Below are 24,594 nucleotides of genomic sequence, written 5' to 3'. Positions count from 1 at the left end.
ACAGAACTAATTTATTTTTTATAATAATAATTTTACCATTTTTTTTAGAGGTTCTTTGGTGAGTTGAATATTTTAATAAAGTTTTATTTTTACAGACTACTTTATTATAAATGTTTTACCATTTTTGAAATTATTTGGCAAGTTGAATATTATAATAACTTACATTTAATTAATTTATTATTTTTAGAAGTTTCAAGTCTGTTTAATATTATAATATTTTTACAGAACTAATTATTTCAATTTTTTATTTTTATATATATTTTATACCATTTTTAGAAATTATTTAGTGACTGTTATTATAATAAGGTTTTTACATATATAATTTATACTTTAAAATAATTATTCATTTTTAGAAGTTCAGTTAGTTTAATATTAAGGTATTTACAAAAGTAATAAATTTTACAATAATTTTCGCCATTTATCGTAGAAGGTTAGTTTAATATCATATTATGACTTTGTTATACGAAAATTCAATTGAAACGTATTGTTTGAAGTATATTTTATTGGTAATTAAAGCTTAAATGTTTTATATATATAATCAATACAAACAATTTTTTTTTTTTATTACTACGTTGAATAATATTCTAAACTATCTTAAATATATGTATTAATAAAAAAAAAAATTATTTGATTTTATAGAGTGTCTTTGTTACTTAGAATCGACGCCAATCCTTATAGATTAAGATGGCTGGAGTAATAATGTACAATGTTTTTCTTTTGTGTAACGATTGTTTCCAGTATGACTAGACCCAATAAGAATCCAGGGTTTTAGTCCTGAGTTACGAAGTCGTTTTAGGGACGAGGCATATAGAAGTCGAACCTTATGGTTGTTTCATTGGTGAGACTAAAGCAGCTTGCTTTCCAATGCAGTAGGTGCAGGCTATAGGGCAGTCGTAAGTTAAACTTACCACGAAGCTGCAGCAGATCGAGTGGCTACGCAGGCGTTGCCACTACAAAGTAAGGTGACGCAAAATAATATCGGTGTACGGTCTAAATGATAGTTTACGTATATCTCACGAAAAGGCTACAAATTTAAGTCCGTGGCGAGACAATTAGTAGATCGTTAGTCCAAACATAGAAGATATTTCTTAAAATCGATTGGACAAATGTAGCGTTACTTCAAAGAAAGATTCAGAACAAATTTGATGTCTAGAATCTCAAGAGGAAACGAAAATGTTTTGAGTGTCAAATGATGAGTTTAACATTGATTGTTTTTCAGTTTCATAGGTATTGAAGTAGTAATAAAATGCTTCGGTCTATTTTTTCTTACCTCTACCTTTCGTTTATACCGCAGGTATTAATAGTTATGAATTTGATGTTGATTGCTTAATGCGATATTGTGATAATGGCAGCCGACATTGGCGCCATTTGGCGCTTTGACATGGTGAAATGAATTTAATAAGAATGATAACAGTAAAAGCGCTATTACTGTTGAATAGTCGTTAATTTGTTAATATATTAATGATTAACGTTAATAAGGAAATGGAATGAAACTATAGATACTTATTTGTTGAGGGATTCTTCAAATAATTTTTAGGGATTGGTTTTAAAACTTGTACAGGAATTAAGATAAAGCTAAGCGACAATTATATTACCCGTAATACGGCCTTACAGAGTATCAAACTGGGAACGGAAAAATAAAAAACCAGAACTGAAGGACTGGTAATTTGTGCACTGTCCTAGGCTGTGCATTTTGCCCGTTAAAATAGAATTGATTTTGCTTTGATTTTTCTAGATCTTAACATGAGAACAACAAACGAGCCCTCTACCGCGAATCGATAATAATCAATTGGATAATATTTCAGTCATGGGTGTTGTATTACACAGGGCCTCGCATCAGGGTACTATTAGAAAGGTGATGGTATTTCTGGTTTTAAGTGAGAGCAAGGGTAGCAAAGATGAAAAAGATGACCTGGTAAGATGACTCTATAGGACAACGACACAGTAAGACTGAATATTATGAGGTATTAATATTATTATATTTTTTTTTTGCTGCTTAGAGATTTAAAATATATAAGAAGCAAGCATTCGCAAGTTTAGGTTTTAAGGAGGAATTAGTAATCCTCCCGTAGTCAATTTTACATGCACCATGTTAAATGGGAGCATTCAAAGTTGGCATTGCTGATAAAGAAGTTTGATTTACTTCAAATGAGTAAGACTCTGCTGAATGTTAACATACTGCAGAGCCTAGTCTTTCATGACATTTCTTTTGCGGTAATTCACTTTGGGTATATTACAAAGGGTTGCTTTTTGATACAGCATCAAACAGACATAAGTCTCAATTTCATTAACAAATCTGAAACTTCGATGTCACGTCATGTCGACAATTTAACTTGCTTGCTAAGGCTGTTGTTCTTTTTGTGTACTGTGGCTATGTGCTTAGAAATTCAAAATTACATATGACCTTTTAACATATTATGTATTCCCTACAAACCAATCAATACTTGGTTAGTTTTTTTTTATTTTATTTTTGTTATTGGTCTTAATAATGGATATGAAATACTTTCATTATGTCTGATGATAAAATATCTTAAAACAGAATTGATTAAATGTTGTAATGAAATTTAATAATGTAAGAAAATTATTGTATCATCTTGATCGGTTACCAATGAGGTTGTATTTGACAAAGTAATGTCAAATTATTTGATAAAGTAATTTCACATTTAATTCATCTCCAGAAGTGATAGTATCCTAATAAAAGTGATAGCTTAATATAATAAGTAAGTTTTGAGTGCGTTGAAATATGTTGATGAAAAATAATACTCTAAAGAAGGGTTGTAGTAGTAATAGTTCAAGTATTTGTTGTGCTTTCGATAAGTATTTTTTCTGAAGTCTGCACGAAAATATGCAGCGTTTTTGTCAAAGAAAAGAGGGAGAGAGCGATTGAGACTTGAACACCGATGGTGTTTTTAATACATATCAATATCATTATTATTTTATTATGGGAAAAAAAAAAATTACCATTTTTTTTGTTTGTTGGTTTGGACCTTTTGCTAAGACCCAGTTGGCTATTTTACAAAATGTGGACATTAGTTAGCAATTATGATAGTAATTTCTTATATTATTGAACTAATTTAACTAATTTTAGCTCTGGTTTTTAATTAGCCTTGGTATCATTTAATAATATAGAAAGACTGGGAAAATTAAATTATGGCATTTGGTCAGCTTAATTACTCAATAATTAATCTACAAAGAAGTTTCACTTTTGACATGTGTACCTTGTACTTACGCACTATTTATTCGTATAATTGACATAGACTAGAATATTTATTTATTTATTTAGTTAATAAGCTTACGACATCACACACAGTACTAAATCTACTAATTATTTTACAAAATCTTACATCTTAAATGTGTGACAATTAATGTAAACATAAGTTTTACAAAAAATATATAAATTATAAAGTACAATTAAAACATATACGAATATCAATTTCACATGATAAATTCACTATTGTGAATATAAAGAGATCATAATGGACTTAGTTTGGTAAAACTTTATTGTGATCTTAAAAGATCACAGTAGTTTCAGTTATGTAGGACTTTATTGTGAATATAAAGATATCTCAAAGGATTTAGTTATGTAAACTATATTGTTAATATTAAGAGATCACAATAGATATAGTTATATAAACTTTATTGTGAATATGGGTAGTTTACATAACTAAATCTAATATCACAATGCATTTAGTTATGTAAACTTTATTTTGAAAATAAAAATATCACAATAGATATAGTTATATAAACTTTATTGTGAATATTAAGAGATCACAATAGATATAGTTATATAAACTTTATTGTGAATATTAAGAGATCACAATATATATAGTAATGTAAACTTTATTGTAAATATAAAGAGATCACAATAGATTTAGTCATATAAACTTTATTGTGAATATTAAGAGATCACAATGCATTTAGTTATGTTAACTTTATTTTAAATATAAAGATATAAAACAGATTTAGTTATGTTAACTTTATTGTGAATTTTAAAGATCACAATGCATAAAAAGATCACAATACATTTAGTTACGTAAACTTTATTTTAAATGTAAAGAGATAAAACAGATTTACTTATGTAAACTTTATTGTGAATTTAATGAGATCACAATACATTTAGTTACGTAAACTTTATTTTAAATGTAAAGAGATAAAACAGATTTACTTATGTAAACTTTATTGTGAATTTAATGAGATCACAATGCATTTAGTTATGTATACTTTATTTTAAATGTAAAGAGATAAAACTGATTTACTTATGTAAACTTTATTGTGAATTTAATGAGATCACAATACATTTAGTTACGTAAACTTTATTTTAAATGTAAATAGATAAAACAGATTTACTTATGTAAACTTTATTGTGAATTTAATGAGATCACAATGCATTTAGTTATGTAAACTTTATTGTGAATATAAAGAGATCATAATACATTTAGTAATATAAATTTTATTTTAAATGCAAAGAGATAAAACAGATTTACTTATGTAAACTTTATTGTGAATTTAAAAAGATCACAATGCATTTAGTTATGTTAACTTTATTTTAAATGTAAAGAGATAAAAACGATTTATTTATGTAAACTTTATTGTGAATAAAAAGAGATCACAAAACAGATTCAGTTATGTAAACTTTATGGTGAATTTAAAGAGACCACAATGCATTTAGTGATGTGAACTTTAATGTAAAATATATTGTAAATATAAAGAGATCTCAAAAGATTTAGTCATGTAAACTATATTGTGAACATAAAAAGATCTCAAAAGATTTAGTTATGTATGTATGTAAGACTATTGTGAATGTAAAGAGGTCACAGTAGATTTGGATGTGTCCGACTATTGTGAATGTAAAGAGGTCACAGTAGATTGGATATATAAGTAATAAGACTATTGTGAATGTGAAGAGGTCACAGTAGATTTTAGATATTATGTAAGACTATTGTGAATGTAAAGAGGTCACAGTAGACTATTGTGAATATGAAGAGGTCACAGTAGATATGATATGATAAGACTATTGTTAATTATTGATGACTTGATATTTTAAAAGAGTACCGAGAGTTTTTTACGCCGGCTTTTTCTCTCGGCCTACACCCCATGTCTTCTTTGCCGATGAATAGGGATTTCTACCGATACATATTTAATGACGTGAAATAGGTGATACCTGTATCTTTTATTCCATTATAAATAAACATAAATTAAATTTAGGTTCAATTTAACTAAAGAGATGTAATTCAAGAATGAAAGTTAAAAGATACATAGAATTAATTTTGTTTCTGTTTTGAGTTGTAATTTACAAAGCATTGTTTTTATTTTTCTTTTTTTTGCGAGACGCAAACATTGTCAGGAAAGGCCGACTGTTAGCTTTTATTATTTATTTAATAATATTCTAAATAATTTATGAAACATATTCTTTTGCTACAAGTGCGCATGTGCAATAATTACTCATTTGACTCGTTCGGTTATTTACGAATTGTTACGAATTGACTCGAATAACTGCCCGAAGTGGGAAGGTCGAGTCAGAGTGGGGACTAAAGGATAAAACAGCTTGTAGCACATGCGCACAGGCAATTCCTTTGTTCAAGTTGGTGTTTATACATTTTACGTAGGGTCAGTGTGTGAAATATAGTAAATCAAGTCATCATTGGAGTGTTTAATTTCCTACCCTAAGAACCAGATCAACTAGCCCTAACACTTGTCTTACAAGTGAATATGCGTCACGTCGAGTACGGTTCGCCTTTTGAAGCCCATTGGACTTTCTTTTATTATCTGATTCTAAAGCTGACCTCACGTCTGATACAGTCGTTGTCACAAAGATTGCGTTGATAATACAAAAATAAAACAATCGTTAGCCCTTTCTTACAAAAGCTGTATGTTTTTAGGCAATTTATTACCAAAAATAAATAGATATTTTTATTTATTTCTTTTATTCATAAAAATCCTGTCCTAACAGGTCCCTAAATCAAGAAGAATTCATTTGAAACAAATATCCAACATGAGAAATTAATTAGGAAAAATAAAATTATATAATAAAAAAATTAACTACAATAGGCACTTAAAAGTAATACAACTTTTGTCAGTTTACTCAACGTACAATAAAAAAGTCTGTTAACGTATGTAATTCGTTAACTAATTTATATAAATTTGGTGTATCCAAATCATAATTATGTGCCCGTTTCAGAAGGTCGTTAGTCCTAGCTGTCGGCACATGAAGTAACGGTGGTCAATGTCGCCATTTGAGGTACCCATCAGGCACTATGTACTACCGAACAATTTTATTAAGTAGGTACATCACAAGCGCGAATTCTCGGCTTACTCCAAGCTCATTGTAGCTCATAGAACCAAGAATAAATAAGGTCGAATACATGAGTGATACAGTTTTTACTGTTTCAGTTCTTGATTGAAGTAATAACCATAAACAGTGCTTTATGTTAACGCAACTTAATTACATAGTTCGACATTTTTTTATAGCATGGTTAGAGATGGCTGCAATTTTATTAGTGGTTTAGAATTGATTGATCAGAGAGCCGCGCGTTGGCAATATTTATATAAACATTCGGAGTTTAAAGTGTAATAAAAGGACATGTAGCGACATCTACATTCTACAGCTACAATCACGGCGATGATGTCATTTCCTGAAAGGTTATAACGAAGTTATTTCGGCCGCTAATGATATGTGCAACTTCTCGACACTAGGGCCTTCGAGGATCCTCCCAATAGGTTGGAGGAAGTGCACAACATCCTTCCTCCACAAACACTTTAGTAAACGATTTTAGGTTAGATATCATAAAATAAATACTGACTAAAAGTAAAGTAAAAAAATCATTTAATCATATAGGTAACATAATGTACACTTATGACTCGTCAGTAAAGAAATACATATTAATGCTTCTAATTTTACATTTACAGCCAGTTCTCAAATCAAGGGCGTAGAACGGAAGAGAAGAACTGGCAATAAACTCTCCGCCACTCTTTTTAATCCCCATTTTTTTTATACAACGTTTGTAAAGAGCTGCAACCATTACACCATTCCACATGACATATCATTATTAATAATAACATAAATTTAAAAAAAAAAACAAAGTATATAAACTATACTTTCAACTGTCTTCTAAGTCTGTAGTCTTATCAATAAAGTATCACATTTTAATACCTAAACATAACTAGTTAAAACGGCTTCTAACTTGTAGTCAGTGGCGTAACTATACCATATGGGGCCCGTGGAAAATTGTTTTGATGGGGCCCTAACAGTAAAAATCGTCACGTTGTACTCAGTTTAATTTTAATAAACTTTGAGATTTTCAGCGTACTCAATCACACGTTGTATATGTCCCACTAATGGTCTCCTCTCTTAGGCGAGAGGGAATGGTCTGTAGTCCCCACGCTAGCCCAATGCGTATTGGTGACTTCACATTCATCCATAGAACATAATATCTATTGGGCAGGGGCCCTCTTGGATCGGGGGCCCGTGGCGTTTTGTTAGCCCTGCCACCCTATTGTTACGCCACTGCTTGTAGTATTAAGATACAAACACCAACTAACCAATATTGTCAAACTTTTTGTCTTTCAACAACAAAGCTATTAGGTAACCGGACTTGGATAACAGACATTGATGTATTCCAACTTCCACCATTAGTTAACCGCAGCCAATTACGTTGCAAAACACTAATCTGTTTTCGGAATTTCAACTGCATACAAACTTTGCTCTATCTATTGTTTAATTTGATCTAGTAATAGTTCAAAATCTCCTCAACACAGCAACCTAAACAAAAACTAAACCACTCCGTCTCTTTCTTTCAAATTACGTTGTAGCTGTATTAAAAAGAGATGTACTTTAGTTTAAACTGTGCAAGTGGAATGATTTATTTCATGACAATTGACTATTGCATAACAATTATCCTGTTTTTGTGGCTAAACGGCCAAAAACGAAACCATTCGAAAATGCATCTTTGTCCTTTTATCACGCCTGAGTTGAAACCCTAAAGCCTGTACGAACTGGGTACCTTAAATGTGCTGAAATAAATTTTCAAGTCGATATCAAAGTAAAAGGCTAGTACGAATAATAATATTGTAAAAATATAGAATCCCGGTTGGAAACATCTACGTCGTCCTATATAATATTATTATTTTGTATTTGAAACTTAATTATTTTAGTTTATTTTATATAATTTTTGGTATATCTAGTAAGTTGTGATTTTAGTAGTATTAACTGTTGTTCAGTCAAGACTTCTATCACGTGCAAAACAATCTCGGATTACACGTCAAGTTCTTTGATAATATTGGTTGTTATGTTTTCTTTGTCTGCGCAGGTAGAAGCGGCGTGTGGGCAGCGGCCATGGCGAGATGAGCGCGCCGCTGTCTGCCGCCGAGGCGCTTTCCTCTCTGCTGTGGCAGCCCTACGATTGTCGTTCTCCGCCTCTTGCGCGATCACGAACCGATGGCGCTCTCTCTGGAATTCAGGGCTGTCAAAGGTATAAAATATGATTAAATATATTACGAGCTTCGAATAGAAATTGAGATGTTTTATTATTTTTTACACTTGTGACATTAAAATTAACAGTGTCAACACCTTTTTTACCTAACACCCCTGAGGGGTTCGCCAACTATTACTATTATACATCACAAGTCTATGAACTGGAATACATAATAATTTTCGAATATCGTTTTAGAGCAGAACAATTTAAAATTTATTTCAGCTTTTAAATTCTGCCATGACATGAAAACATGTTGTTTAATTTTTTTTTAAACTTAATTTTAGAAAGGATAAGGATCATGAATAAGCCTCGTGTAAAGCCATAACTTATATTAAATTTTGGACTCTGCTATATTTCTTTGTTATGTTAATCTTTTATTTCATGTATTTTTTTTAGCAGCCCTATGCGCGTGTGGTTTATCGCGGGGGACGAGGCATGCCAGTCGCCGAACGGCGGTCGTCATGCGCGCGCGTCGTTGTCAATATTACCAGAGATGCGGCTGCCAGTGCCGGCGCCCGCTCCGTTGCGAAAATCCGACTCAGTGTCAGTGCGCGTACCGGGCGAGCCCAGTCATGTGAACATAGTGCAAGTTTCGCCATTAAATGTAAACAGTGCCGTGCAAACGGAAGCCGAGAGGAATGTCGTCAGTGCCGAGTGCCAGACTGAGGAGCCACGACGGCGGCGTGCTCGCCGGAGCAGGGCTCCGCGGGCCCCAGAGGAGACCCTGCCCCCACCTCCATACAGCACGCTGCCTCCCGTACACCCAGTGTGTCCTGTGCCCGTACCGCCGGTACCGGCACCCATCATTGCCCCACACCCACCAGCACATCGGTTCCCTTTTCAACCAGTTCCACTAAGGTAAGCGTAGCTCTTAGAAATAATAACTGATCATTAGAGAACTTATAACCGTCTAATCGTAACTTAGTACTAATGTGAAAGTATCTGAACTGAACTGATCGGTTCCACGTTAACTGGTTTCTCTCTCACCGTAACCAAAGTAGATGAAGCTAGAAATATTCTATAACGAACCTTCTTCCGCATAACTCCCGCGGGAATTATTCGGCCTTTGTTTAGACATGAAACGTTTAACAATAGAATAACAAAAACGATTAAGATAGCATGCAGCATGATTATAACATGCTGATTCGGTGAAAGCAATGTCGTAAACACACCTACGGTACAAAATATTCGCGAATATGTTTCAAAAAGATTTTGTAAAATGCTTAGGGTACAAAAAAGATACGAAATCGCGTACTACATTCCGTGATCCTTCATATAAAAGTGTAACCATTGATACGTGCCTCAAACGACTTGTCAATTTACCACCCTCAACAATAATATAGGTATCATTAAGAGTAGCATTATTGTATGATACATAAATGTATCTTCATCGAACCGCGACCACCCATAGTTATATTGTGTTCAATACAGTTACTCTTTGAGATCTTTCGCAGCTTTTTCGTTGTAATGTAACGCTTTAGTATTATCAAGTTTTATGCTATAATTCGTTTACTTCACACTTGATTACTTCTTACGTCGCATATTAATTTTGCAATTCATCTATTTCGTAATGGTAGGTATGCAATGTGTTTCGTATGCAAGTCGTAACGCATTCTAGATAAAAGTTACGATAATTATTTACTTTAACATTTTAGTAATATGCTACTATGATTTATGTATTTATGTTAAGGGGGAAAGCCGTCATATCAAATACATATGGTGTTTACGTGTGATCAGTTATATAAATATACACTCCTTTGCAAGTAAAAAGCAGGTGTCCATTTGGCTAGCTTTCACTCGCTAATTCAGCCAGCATCATTCAGAAGCTCACATGCCTCAGATATATGGGGCGAGCGCGGTTACTTGAGTGACGTCGACCATTTGTTCATACACAAATCTCCCAATGTCCTTTTTATGATAGTCTCCATATCTTAGGCGTAAGATTCTGCAGCCATTGTTCCGTCACCAATAACAATTGAATTATTATGATTAAATTGCAAATTTGATTTAATAATCGTTTGTTTTTATTGTATAATATTTTTTGTTATAATTGTAATTTTTTTTTAAATGCACACTTGTCATTAATGCATGCATTGTGTTTTTTATATGTCGTGTGTTCTGTGTCTGTATGTGTTTCGTTAGTGTGCCTCTGTAAAATAACTAAATAACATCGAATATTTTTGAATGTTTCGATTATCAGCGAAGCGAATAACGCACCAATAGGTGAAAGTTTAAGTTAACGTTTCTTTTTGTAGACTATTAAAATGCTACGGTTACTTGGTAATGGTAACCAGTTATTTTGGCCTTGTTTGTCCATTGTCTACACATTTACGATACAAGGCTAAATGTTTCCTAATAAATTACAATAATGTAAGGCTAGAATTAGTTGAGTAATTGAAGATGTTACAAGTATTTATGTATACATTTGTAGAATGTACATACTTGTAATGTAAATTTATTAATAATAACCCAGTTGCAACTGAACGTGTTATATAGGAATATATGTTTGTAACTGCTTTATTATTTGCATAATAGCTAGACGAAAAAAAATTTTTTCTTGAAGTTCGCCTTTTGTAGACTTATTACGGACAATTGACATATAAATAGCCAGTTCTCAAGGACATAAAACTGTGGAGAACCGGCAAGAAACTTCGCCACTCTTGATTGACCTAATATATTGTTTTACAAGATGCTTGAAGCAACCACGTTGTTCCATATGATATGGAATGAATTAGCCCATAATATACAGAATAGATTTTTTAATTTATTTAGAACGTTATCTTAATGATTTGTTTAATATCCCAATGACAAACATTGATTTAAGAAAGCGTAAATAAGAAAATTCCTTAATGAACTTCAATAGGAAGTTAAAAAACTGGTTTTGGTAATAGTGCATGGCGTCGGATCTGGTTTATTGAAAAGTAACCAGTTTCTTTAGAATTTATTAAACTAATATTGTAGTGAAATACATTGTATGCAATGAATGAATAAAAATACTGAATTCGAAAGTTACATTACTATATTTTTAAAAACAATTGACAGGACGTAGTACTTGGTGTATGTAGGTATATTCTTAAAGCAAACGACGATTTCATAACAGAATCGAGTCTTAAGTAGGAAAGCGTTTGTAAAATACTCAGAAACACCACCGATAGGTACACTTTATAAGCGGTACGATACCAGAACTCAAGTAACGTCCGCACGCCACGGCGGTAGACAGTCGACTGACCCCCACTAGTGTGCTTCGGTATACTACATCCCTTCCTTATTAAAATTAATAAAAACTTATCAAATGATTCGAAAATTAACTTTAATTTTGTTTCTTTTACATTTTAGGATGATAAGTCATTAATCTTCATTTTCGTTACCTTGTCGTCTGCGTGGTGGTTAATGATTTGCCACTCACCATTTTCAACCCTCTTAAGGTGGACAATATTTCTGCGGTATTCTTTGCTCGTTGAATCATTTCTTACCATAATGTCTCCACCGTTACATCTGTTACCGTGTGAGACTCTGGACCACAATTAGGGGCCAATTTATTTTCTCTTATCATATTTTGAAGTCTAGATTTCCCCAATTCCCAAATGACTATCCGCCGCTTTTCTCTTCATCAGCATATTCCTTTCCTTTTTCTTTATTCTCCCTATCTCTGTCTATAAAATCTGAATATATGACTTTATGTTCCATGTCTGTAGCCATTAGAATTTTATCTTGAAACTGTCTACAAAAGAAGAGTTCAGCCGGGGTTTTTCCTGTTACTGTATGAGGGGTTCTGTTGTACATTACAAGGTTTTCTAGAAGGTCCTCTTTCCAATCCTTTTTACCAAACTTTTTTACTTAACCTGTGGCCAATAGGGTATTGTATTGTAAATTACAATTCCACACTCCTTACAAAACGCTTTGAAATTGTCTCTTGTAAATTGATTGCCACTATCGGAAGTTAGGGTTGCAGGATATCCCAATCGAGCATTAATGTTCCTCATAATTTTAATCTCCTTATACCTACTCTAGTAGTCTACTAGTATAAGTAGGTAATCGTTTGATGGTAATGGTCCCAAAAGTTTACCGCCACATCAAGACAAGGCTCACTTGGAAGGTCTCGTCTTTTAGTTGGATGAGGTTTAGGTGATGAAACCAACGTACAACCTTTACAGGTTTTAACACGACTTTCAGCATCCCTATCAATTTTAGGCCACCAAACCTTTGTTCTTAGACGACCTTTCATGGCAACAAAGCCAGGATGTCCTTGGTGAGCAGCCTCAAGAACTCGATCACGAAGTTGTTTAGGAATAATAAGTTTATTCCCTCTGAGGGCTTTATTACCTTATAACACTCATTCCACTTATCTTCAAAAACACCAGTTCTTAATGCTATTATTTCCCTGTCTGTTGCACTGGCTGTTTCAATTTCAACAAGTGGAACAGCTATCGGTCTGCAGTATTCTACAATTGCATTTATGTAGTTTTCATTGTCGAATGGAACTGGGTAGGCAGATTGACAAAGGCGTGAAATAGGGTCTGCGATGTTCTCTTTCCCTGATCGGTAGACTACTTTATACTTGTAAGCCTGCAGCCGCAGAACCCATCGTTTCGATGCGTGCGGCTTGGATCTGTTACCGAAGATATTTTCCAAAGCCTTGTGGTCACTTATGGGCTCAAACTCTTTGCCCAGTAGATGAATCCTAAAATGTTCTACTGCCCATACCAGAGCCAGGGCTTCTTTCTCCGTTTGACAGTATCTCTTCTCGCAATCAGTAAGAATTTTATTGCCGAACGCAATTATCCGAGGTCCATGACGATCAATGTGTACGAGCACCGCTCCAGACCAACTGGAGATGCATCTGCTATTATTTGCGTTCTATCCATCAGGTTGTAGTAGCCAAGTGTTTTTAAGTTTGACAGTCGTATCTTGAGGGTCTCAAATGAAGCGTCTTGAACGTCTGTCCAGTATTTTTTAATGTAAGTAGATCTACTCAATCTAAGTCTTATTATTTGCCAAAGGAGTTCTGTAAGTGTTGCCAAATTGGGTATCCATTTCCTGACGTAGTTAACGAGTCCAAGAAACTCTGTATCTCTTCAATGTTGGATGGCTTTTTTGAAGCCTGGATTGCTTGAATGTATTTGTCCAATGGCTTTATTCCTTTTTCAGTTAGTATAGATGTCCTAGAAATTCAATTTTGTTTTCTTAAAGATTCATTGTCGTGGTTAAGAAAAACATTGTTATCTTTCAGTATTTGTAACACCTTTCCAAGCGGTTTATCGTGTTGCGACTCATCAGATCCATGTACCATAATTTCGTCAGTAAAATTCGCTGTCCCTGCATAACCGAGCAACAAATTCTTCACCCACTTTACAATTGATAGTTAGTTGTGTCATCATCCATATGGAATACATAATCCACTTCATCGGTATCTTGGTTTGTTCCTTTATTCATTTTCAGTCTCTTTGTTCTATTGTATTCGTCATTTCGTGTATGTAATTTCCGTTTATGTACCTTAGTCTTACAATAATCTCTAAAATGGCCAACGATTCCACATATTAACATTTTTTATCTATGGCTGGCCAATTATTATCAAATGTAAATGCTTGCTGTTGCCGCAACGAATACATGTTTTCACTGAGTTTCGAACCGTACGTAATTTCTTGCATATACCCGGTTAATTTCTGAATTTTCGTATCAAAAGTTTTACTTGATCCTTGCTTATCAAACGAATCAAGCTGTCTGTTAACCGTCTCAACGTAATAGCAATTGTAATTACTTGTTGAAGTGTTATCGAATCTTCAGCTGCCAGCCTTTCTTCCTTAATGCTGAGCTTCGGCCCTTTTCTACGATTTGGTCTATTAAGTGTTCATCTTTAGCAGGAAACTGGCATTTAGTTACCAGCTTGAGTTCGCAACCGTAAAAGGAAAGTTTCAAACCTCTTCCCTTCCTCTTGTTAGATAGTCAGTCTAATAATATCCTTCGTAGTATCTGCTTTGTTTTGGTGAAAAATATTAATTTAATTTTTTGTATAGCTATTTCATAAACGTCAGCGCCATCGCTCTCATGGACATGAGCTCCAGGCAAGTTGTAATACACCTCTTGCAATGCAAGCCCACCAACGAGTAATAAAGAAGCTCGCTTTTTAATGCTTGAATCAATATTAGCGGCCAAACATTATGTGTCTAGCGATAAAAACTCGGCGCGCCAAAAAGTTGACCCTTTTCTGCGCGCAGCCATCGAAGCGTACGAACGTGTTCTTCTCAGAACACTTCGATATCGTGGCCTTACGATAACGCTAATAAACTGTTCTTTTCAGAACAATATTATCGTATCTTACGAAAACGTTTAACAACTGTCCTTTTCAGGACATATTATTCTTGTTTCTCGACAAAAACGTTTAACAACTGTCCTTGTCAGGACATATTACCGTGTCTTGCGACAACGATGAAACTGTTCTTTTCAGAACACACAACCGTATCTATTCTGATCTGTTCGTGTCAGAACACATCACTGTATAATTACGACACCGTATTTAATCACCTACAGGTTTATACCCGTATAAATATATCTTCTTTATTTACGAAACATTAATCACGCATACTTCGCACAATAATCTGATCTGAATATCAATGATTATTGTCACTAAACCAAATACGGTCTAATCTAATAAACCTTACTAATAAAAGTAGTCTATCAAATTGAATTTAAAGCATGTACTCAGAATTAGTCTATCTTATTGACTTTAAGAACGTTTTGGCCTATCATATTGACCTTAACGCCATTATCTTAGTCTATCTTATTGACTTTAAGAATGTTTTGGCCTATCATATTGACCTTAACACCATTATCTTAGTCTATCTTATTGACTTTAAGAACGTTTTGGCCTATCATATTGACCTTAACACCATATCTTAGTCTATCTTATTGACTTTAAGAACGTTTTGGCCTGTCATATTGACCTTAACACCATTCTCTTAGTCTATCTTATTGACTTTAAGAACGTTTTGGCCTGTCATATTGACCTTAACACCATTCTCTTAGTCTATCTTATTGACTTTAAGAACGTTTTGGCCTGTCATATTGACCTTACAAAACATCGATCTTTCATATTGATCTAACCATTGCCATCTACTAATCGTCAATACCTTTCATATTGGCCGTGATAGCAAAACATGGGTCTCTCAAATTGACCTCATAAAACATCGATATTTCATATTGATCTAACCATTGCTATCTACTAATCGTCAAGACCTTTCATATTGGCCGTGATAGCAAAACATGAGTCTCTCAAATTGACCTCACAAAACATCGATCTTTCATATTGATCTAACCATTGTAACTGTAACTAGAACTAGTAAGAGAAATACAAAATCAGGTAGGTACCTACATATTTGGCATTTTATTACACTCAGTCAACACCTGCTTGTAGCAGCGCTTGTTTGTTTTATTTCCTTTTATAATATAATAAAAGCGTTTATCAAATTGTGAACAATATATGAACAATATAATAAAAACAACAAGCGCAGCCCACAGGCGCAAACTCGTGACTCATTGTTACTAACGCACATTATTTCGTTTGGCAGGTTGGCCGGTACTTATTTTATGAAACCTTTTCGTTTGTTGACATTATAAAAGACTGATTTTTATCAGTTTTCAGTCACGGTCCAACATTATATAAAATCAAACTTACATTTCTCTTTCACACGCGTTTCTTCCTTACATACCATGTTTCCTTATGTCTTTTCAAAACTCACATTCTCCGTCGTCGCCACTTGTAAAATACTCAGAAACACCACCGATAGGTACACTTTATAAGCGGTACGATACCAGAACTCAAGTAACGTCCGCACGCCACGGCGGTAGACAGTCGACTGACCCCCACTAGTGTGCTTCGGTATACTACAGCGTTTTTTTTTTCTACAGAATCTAATATGTATATAAAATTCTCGTGTCGCGGTGTTTGTCGTTAAATTCCTCCGAAACGGCTCGACCGATTCTCATGAAATTTTGTGTGCTTATTGGGTATGTCTGAGAATCGGACAACATCTATTTTTCATCCCCCTAAATGTTAAGGGTACCCCTAAATATATATTTTTTATTTTTTTATTTTTTTCTGTTTTTTATGATACAGCATGAAAAACTACATACAACCCCTAACTTTCACCCCTCTACGATCAACCCCTATTTTTTATTATAAATGATATACATGGCAAAACGACGTTTGCCCGGTCAGCTAGTAATAATATAATATAACATAAGCGAGAATCATATTAAGTCGGGTTCCTCTTTTTGAATATGTTGGTGCTGCGAGGTAACAGGTGTTTGTTATCGTAATTTTAAATACTTAAAAAACCGATGTAAATATTTTATCTCAAATTTTAAAAACAGACTTCGAAAAATGCGTTAAAATAAAAATCAAAAATAAACAACAATTAACTAATTAAATAATCTTAATTTAAATAAAACGCTTGTTGCATAAATAATTATATGCAAAATCGTATTGGACCTAGATCTTAGTTATAAATATTCAAATGCGCTCATTATACTAAACACTTCTTGTTTGAATTTGACCTTGCACTCTCAAACATTTGGGTTACGTTACTCAACTATTTCTTCGCTGGATATTTCCATATTCTGCAATTACACATTACAATTGCATTACCAAAAGGTACTCTATCTGGGAGTTATAACTACAAAATGAAAACGAGGTGCCTGTAGTATTGAGGTTGTGCAATGGATTTTTCTATATGCGCAGTTAACACTTGCTCATTTAATTGAAGAAGAACGTGAGGAAAGCAGCATGTGATAGACCCAAAATATCGGCGTGGCAGACCAGTTCACCCACTTTAAAGATTTTATTAATAATTTTCGAGAACCTAAAGTAATAAAGTGACAATCTTGCTCTAACATTTTACTTTTTATTTTAAATTTATTGAAGTAATGAAACCCCCGCCATACGTGCTCTTCGGCCACAATATTCGACAATACATTTTAACCGACTTCCGAAAACCCGATTGAGGCATGAATTTAATGTAAAAATAAGCGTAATGTTACATTGAATTCAAATATATTTCCTGTTAATTGTGTTACTAGCGTAAACATCATTAAAACTAACTCTCGGTATAAGATGACACATCGAGAATTTAAAACAATATAATTAATGACGAGGTGAAGGAAAATGCAATGCCGTATTTATTTGCTAGCTGATAGCCTTATGCTACACTACTATAGACGCTGAAGATATAAATATATGTTTAATTAAATTTTTGAATAAAATAAACATCTCAAAACTAGAGTTATTGTTTAATAATACATATTCATAATAAAGAAGATGAATATTTATTATTAGATTTTTGTTTTGCGTTTTCCCATTTGAATACAAAATACTTTAATTAACCAATATAGCTGTATTATTAATTATCTATAAGTTAACGTTACTGTTCAAAACGGGAAATAAAAACAGTTGACTTCGTCAATTTTTTGTTTAACTCGTTAAAATTCAAGTGAAAATTTTAAACGCAGCAGTTTCGTACGTCAATCAAGAAGTGTGCTTGTTCAGTGGCCCAGATATAGAGGTCCGTGTAGGTCGGCGAATGACACACTGAGAGCGTGGACGCCCTCATATCTCACGTGTCATGTGACAGTTGACTTGCACAGAGTAATGACAATTGACCGGTTTGCATCGGTCGGCGCGAAACAGTAATTGCCGCGAAAACTAACAATGCCAATTGTCAATATTAACAAACCATTATGTTCAAAGAAGACTTTCAATAAACTAGATAAACATAAGCACTCCTTTAAGTTTTCACATAGTTCTTATATTTTTAAGCAGCAACACTGTAACTACGTTATTTATATGGTTTGTTATATATTGATTGTGGAAATTAGATTACATGTTGCAAGATTAGTAATGTTCAACCGCTTTGTGAGTAAATCGTTTTAATATTCATCTGATGTGCGATTTTCACCATCGCAGTGTAAACATCGTCGTCCTCCAAAGTTAGTCGGTCAATATCGTTTTGCGAAATTACATAGTTGGTACGTGTTACATTAGGAATGATATTCGAAATTCAAACAATATCTATCGTTTTTTTTAACAATTATTGGTCAAAAATAATAGATTTATTCTAAATATATAATTGTTATACATAGTCTGTGGGGGTACGTCGGAGTTTATAAAAAACTAACTATACTTATAACCCGTAAAAATGTTATTAAGAGATACCATGAGAGGCATAAGCTTGTATATAAATAAAATAGAATTAAATATGTCATTTACTAAGTTGTATTAACCCTCTCCAAAGATCTTTGTTCATTATAATACTGCTTCTCTCTTGAAATATATTCTAATTTATATTCTTAACTCCAAGATGCTTTAATAAAAAGTTCGTGATTCCGTTACGTTTCTATTCCGGGACTCAACACTTCCTTAAATGTTGAGCTCACGAATAGCACCTCGTAGGTAACTGGCAGCGAGCCAACATCCTAATGGCACGGGACTAACACAAAGCCAGAAAATCAAACTCGTACCAAGTGGATTGATTTGACGTAAATATACACCAATTGTTTCCGGTGTGAACAGGATGTTTATAAACTGTGGACCATATTACTGTCAATAGACTTCATACCCAGAAAATAGCTTAATTATCTATTTATAGGTCAAAAGAAACTGCAAACGGTGATACTTCAATGTTTTCAGACGTCATTAATATGAAAATACTATGTTACATATGCCATGCTAAAATAACCCTATCACCAGTCTAGAATGTAGTATCTGTGGTCTCTAAAGGTAGACGTTTCCGCGCGGTAATTTGAATTAAGAACAAACCTTTTTCAACGGAACGTAAATCGCACTTAGCATTATATATTATGGTCATTACGCTCATATATTGTGTAATACGTTATTTAATTACGGTCGCAATGAGTTTTTAAATATAATTACGATGTAGTCTGTTGTATGCTCCAATTAGTGAGGACTTTTCGGCAAAATAAACAGCGACAAAGATTTATTAGTTGGTTTCGAAACTGGCTCAAAGTGGTTGGCACAATTTATTATATATCAGCGGGATGTTGTATCTGGTTTTCACCAGTTTCGTGACTGGCTGGAGCCGAATGGCCAATTACGAATTCGCCAATCCTTGGGGCAATTGCAATCCAATTTGTAAGCGTATTGTCTTCCACTTCAAATATAGGATCTGTATTTCATTTTAGTCTGGATTTGTAATTTTATTTATAGTTGCTGTACATATATTATATATTTTAGTAACTTTATATCAGGGATAATATATTCTTAGTTGTTATGTTGCCATAAGCTAACTGACATTTTTTTTTGACATATAAAAACACTTTGTGTTACGGCTCATAAAAGAAAAAATAAATTTGCTAAAACAAGATCTTACGAACATTTTGTAACTGCTTGTGAAAGTAGTCTTATTTAGATAAGACAATCTATATTTGGTGTTATTGCTATTTATTGCATTTTAAAAGACTTTCTGCTTTTCGTTAATTTTTTTACACGGTATAATCTGCATTTGTGATATAAAATAAATTTATTACGTTGGCAACTTTTTTAGAGAAAACTTAAATACATGTATGTAACATTTAATTGGTTAAGATTTTTTTTTAAGACAATTCACACCAATTGACCTAGTCCCATGCTAAGCTGGTGACGCTTGTGTTATGGGTACTAGGCAACGGATATACATACATATTATAGATAGATAGACATATAAATACATATTTAAACACCCAAGACCTAAGCACAACACCAAATGCTCATCACATCGATGTTCGTCTCAGCCGGGGATCGAACCCGGGACCCAAGGATTCGCAGTCAGGGGTACTAACCACTAGACCAATGAGTCGTCGTTAAAGCACATCATGTTTTTGTTGAGATGAATATGATATTAATGAACAATATAATCTGTGTAAACTAATGAAATTATAATGGAGCAGCAAGTTATTTTAGGTTGAGCCGTTATTTCCCCAAAGGCACATTAAACCTTAAACAGCGCGAGGGAGCGATAAATACTATTCATTATCATCACACTCAACGTAATATAATTGAAAATTCACACGAGAAATGTGTCACAATTAAAACTTTTTAAAAATAGAATATTTTTTTTTTACTCTTAATATTCTTGATAAAAGTTGTGTAGTGGACTAGTTGTTTTGCCCATTTTTGGTTTAAGGTGTTCTCAAAATTGGGTAAGATTTATTCTATAAGTGGCTTATCTTGTGTCATGAGTATCGCTAACAACGTAACATATTATGTAAAATTTAATTTTTCATCACTGAAATGATAAAGCAAATTTGCTATGGAAAGGATGTAAGACTGCATGTGACATGTAAATGTCGTTTCGGGCTAATGGACGTACATTATATGATACTTGACCCCGTCAAAGCTCTGTGCTGTATGAGCAATACCCACTCAACAATCTTCGTTCATGACACTCTCGTGTTATTCTAAATTTAAAATACGAAACGGTCCCATATATTATTATGAAGAAATATTTTGTTACGGAATAGATCGTGTGACTCGAAAACAGTGTGACGTGGTGACGAATCCCTAGTCCATTACCAAGCCTTCGCATTATTTTGAATGACTATTGCATAATAAATGTCTCGGTCGATTATAGTGTGCCGCACGCATTCGTGTATGTTCCGTGTTTTTACTATGTGGCATGCGTCGATAATGTTTCCTTGTAATTGCGGTATCGCTTTATTTCATATCCCTATGAAGGAAAGATGCCCGATTTCAATAAGACTTGTCAACAGCTATGGTAACAGTTATAGACAAATTATAGATGGAAAACACTGCTCTTGCACATCAAATGCAAAGGTACGAACAGTCTACAAATAAAGTAATATGTATTAACTAAAAGCTACACGCATAATAAACAGCTTAAATATATATTTTTAAAAAATATACGACTTTAGTTACGATAAAAACAATGTGAGAAAAAATAACAATATAAAAACAATGAATGTTGTATATATGTATAATGTACATACAATAGAGGTGTGTTTGCAAAATAATTTATTTATATAAAATAGGGTTTACAAAAATTATTTTTTACATACATCTATATAAAAATAAATAAATAAATCAGTGGCGCTACAACCTTTTCAGGTAAATTTTAATTTAAAAAAAATTAAATTTCTGTATCTGTTTCATGATCATTTGTCAATGTAATAGGTAAGTAGGTGATCAGCCTCCTGTGCCTGACATACGCCGTCGACTGTTTAGGTCTAAAACAAGCCGGTTTCCTTATCATGTTTTCCTTCGCCGTTCGAGCTAACGTGAAATGTGCACATAGACAGAAAGTAAAAAAGTATATATATATATATTATATATCTCTATATAAATGTATTAATTTAATATAAATGTATCTATAACAGGTTAGTAAAATAGATATTTGTTTAATGCCAGGTGAAAAACAAGAATTTTGTTTCTATATAATAATAATATTTGTAATACAGAAGCTTTACTTACATCTAAATCGCTGAGCCATTATGATGAAATTCAATATGGCGGATGAAGATTGTATCCCGATAATTTTTCCCTTGGGATAACTGGGTACTGGCCAGCTGTTCCAAAATCAAGAACAAATTTCAAGGAAACTAAATCGTCAAGTCATTCTTCTAATGTAGCGATATTTTTCACTAAGATATTGGTTATTTGTGTGTTACGATAGTCTTTTGTTTATGCCCAAGCTAAGCAGGATTACGAGATTATCTTAGAGACAATAAAGAGGCACGACTTCTATACGACTTTTAATTTCTATTGAGACTGGCCATCTACGCATGTACACAATGGCTTTATATCTCCGTCTTGAACCTTCAACTAAAAGCAGGAATGATTTGGTGCTTCTTCAATCTGTGCCTTTGCTACTTTCGGATTTAAATACGCAACAAAATGGAGTATGTTACGCAAGATAACTTTTTGTATTATTCCGTCGACAAATTGGTATTGTGTAATACAACATTAAACACTTTCTTGTTATCTAAGTTACAATACAGTACATGACACAAATCCCCCGAGAATTACTAACGACCATTGAATATTTGACACCGTTAACACAGAAAGTGAAACATATTAACTTTTCATTCTAATGAATAAACTTGATATTCTTAAAGGCATTTGACTGCTACTTGTTTAGACTTGATTTCGTAGCTTTGTTTGATGGATTCTGTGATTGCAGCGATTAAATTGGGGTTTTAATTGCCTTTATTATTTGTATTAAAAAAATATTGAGTATATTGTTAGGTTCATATATGAATATATAAACGAACTTTTTGTAACACAAAGTAACGGATTCGATACCATTAACAGACTCAAAGTTTAGAACTTTAGTTACATTAATCTGTGCATCTACGTGGCTCTTTGCTCTCTATATATATAGACTATATATAAGTACCTTTTTATTATGTATAAGACGAATCTCAGTGCTACAGACTAAGTTCAACTGCTTTAAATAATTTGAAGAAAGCTTTTCACTTTCGCTTAAATTGTGCATACTTAACCAATGTAAAATGAAATGATATACCCGTCGTTTTATGAATATATGAATTTTACGATCTTACAAATAAAAAAAACGTGTGGCACTCGGGGAATGCCGCGGTAAAGCTATTGCATAGCATTTTTTATCAACTTATAATTACAACAATTATAATTATTTATTTATTTTTGATTTATGCAGATTTTTTGTTATTTGCACCAGCCGCGCTTACGCTACGTGTTAGGTTTATTTCGTTACGGAATTTCTTGATTCGGTCGCCGCGCTCAAAGCCCGCGATAAAATCTATGAAATAGCTTAACTATGAAATAGCTTAATAAGGAAGATGTTAACTAACGTTTAAACAATTAGTGGCTGTTATAGAAATTTTCTTTCTTACTCCTTAAATATTATTAAGCAGTAATAAAGAAATAAATAATAACGAAATAAAAAAATAAGAGTAATTTCAGTTAGTACATAAACACCAAAATACCAGTAACGGGTTAAACCGGGTGCCTAATGACTTTATTCAAAGTGTGCCTGCTCGTTTGCCGTTTGTCCCATAAAAAATCAATACAAAAACATAAAAAAAGATCAGTTTAAACAAACAGAGATAATATGCATATGCATTGAACAGATAAAAATAGTTGGCAATATTTATGGAGGAGGTTATAAAACACCTTTTAATTTGAAAATTGAAGACTTCAAAGTGTTTTTTTAGATTGGAGGGTAAATAATTAACAAGGCTCGTAACAATATGACGTTGACGTGAATTAAGGAAAGAATTATAAATATAATTTATTTATATCTACAGCGTCTTACGTTTGGTTATACAACATTATCCAACTTGAACTAAATAGAAAAGTTCTTATAAAAAGTCATTAATGTAAAAGCGAGAAAAACGTAGGCCTCTGATGTCTTCCTGAGCCATTCTTCTAGGGTCATTATGTAAATTGTCATCGCTCAGAACGGTAATGATGGGTCAATGTTGGCGTTTCGAAAGCGTAACTTTGAACCTTACTACGTGATCGAGCTTTTCACTTTTAACGAACGTGATGAGTCTACTGTTGTTTCGCAATTTAAACATACATTTTATGTATTTCATACAAAAAACTAAACATTTACTTTGGAAATGTTTTTGTTTGACGCAAGTTCCTAAGATGCGTTCCTTCATTGTGCGAGCGAGTATTAACTGCGTCCACCACTTGGTGTTTTAAAAACATTACATTTTTTTTAAGTACAGGGGGAAATGGACAGTAGGTTAATCAGATGTTAAGTGACACTGATCATGGACACTTAATGCCTGAGGGCTGGCAAGTGCGTTGCCGGCCTTTTAAGAATTGGTTCGTTTTTTTGAAGCCCGGTTCGGAAATACACCAGTGGGCAGCTGGTTCCACATAGTAGTGGTGTGCGGCAAAAACTGCCTTAAAAAACGCTCAGTTGTGGAACGGCGGACGCCATGATGATACGGGTGCAATTTCTGCCTCGCCGTCTAGTGATTGACTTTGAAGCTGGCTGTGGCTTTAGGAAGAGTGTCTTCAAAAAGAGTAGTTTAAAGAAATATTTTATTCTAATTCCATTAGAACAAAAGTAAATACTAAACATTTGAATCGTAATGTCTATTCTAAAAGCTTTAATGTTTG

The 24,594-nt window shown here is 33.3% G+C and overlaps 1 protein-coding gene across 3 annotated transcripts in view; it reads left to right on the top strand.

Annotated features, from left to right (window-relative positions):
* The window catches only part of LOC125057067, a 155,634-nt gene that overhangs the window by 47,043 nt on the left and 83,997 nt on the right, over window positions 1-24,594 (top strand). For 2 of the 3 annotated variants that reach the window (XM_047660522.1, XM_047660521.1), the window contains exons 2-3: window positions 8,307-8,468; window positions 8,868-9,329. In XM_047660522.1, coding sequence (XP_047516478.1) covers window positions 8,341-8,468; window positions 8,868-9,329 — 590 coding nt within the window. In that variant the 5' untranslated portion in view covers window positions 8,307-8,340. The remainder of the gene's footprint in view (window positions 1-8,306; window positions 8,469-8,867; window positions 9,330-24,594) is intronic. The other variant, XM_047660523.1, reaches the window with a different exon arrangement.

This window comes from Pieris napi, chromosome 16 (assembly GCF_905475465.1).
Source record: "Pieris napi chromosome 16, ilPieNapi1.2, whole genome shotgun sequence".
NCBI lineage: Eukaryota > Metazoa > Arthropoda > Insecta > Lepidoptera > Pieridae > Pieris > Pieris napi.
Note: the sequence above shows the minus strand (reverse complement) of the source record. Positions and strands in the feature narration are given on the sequence as shown.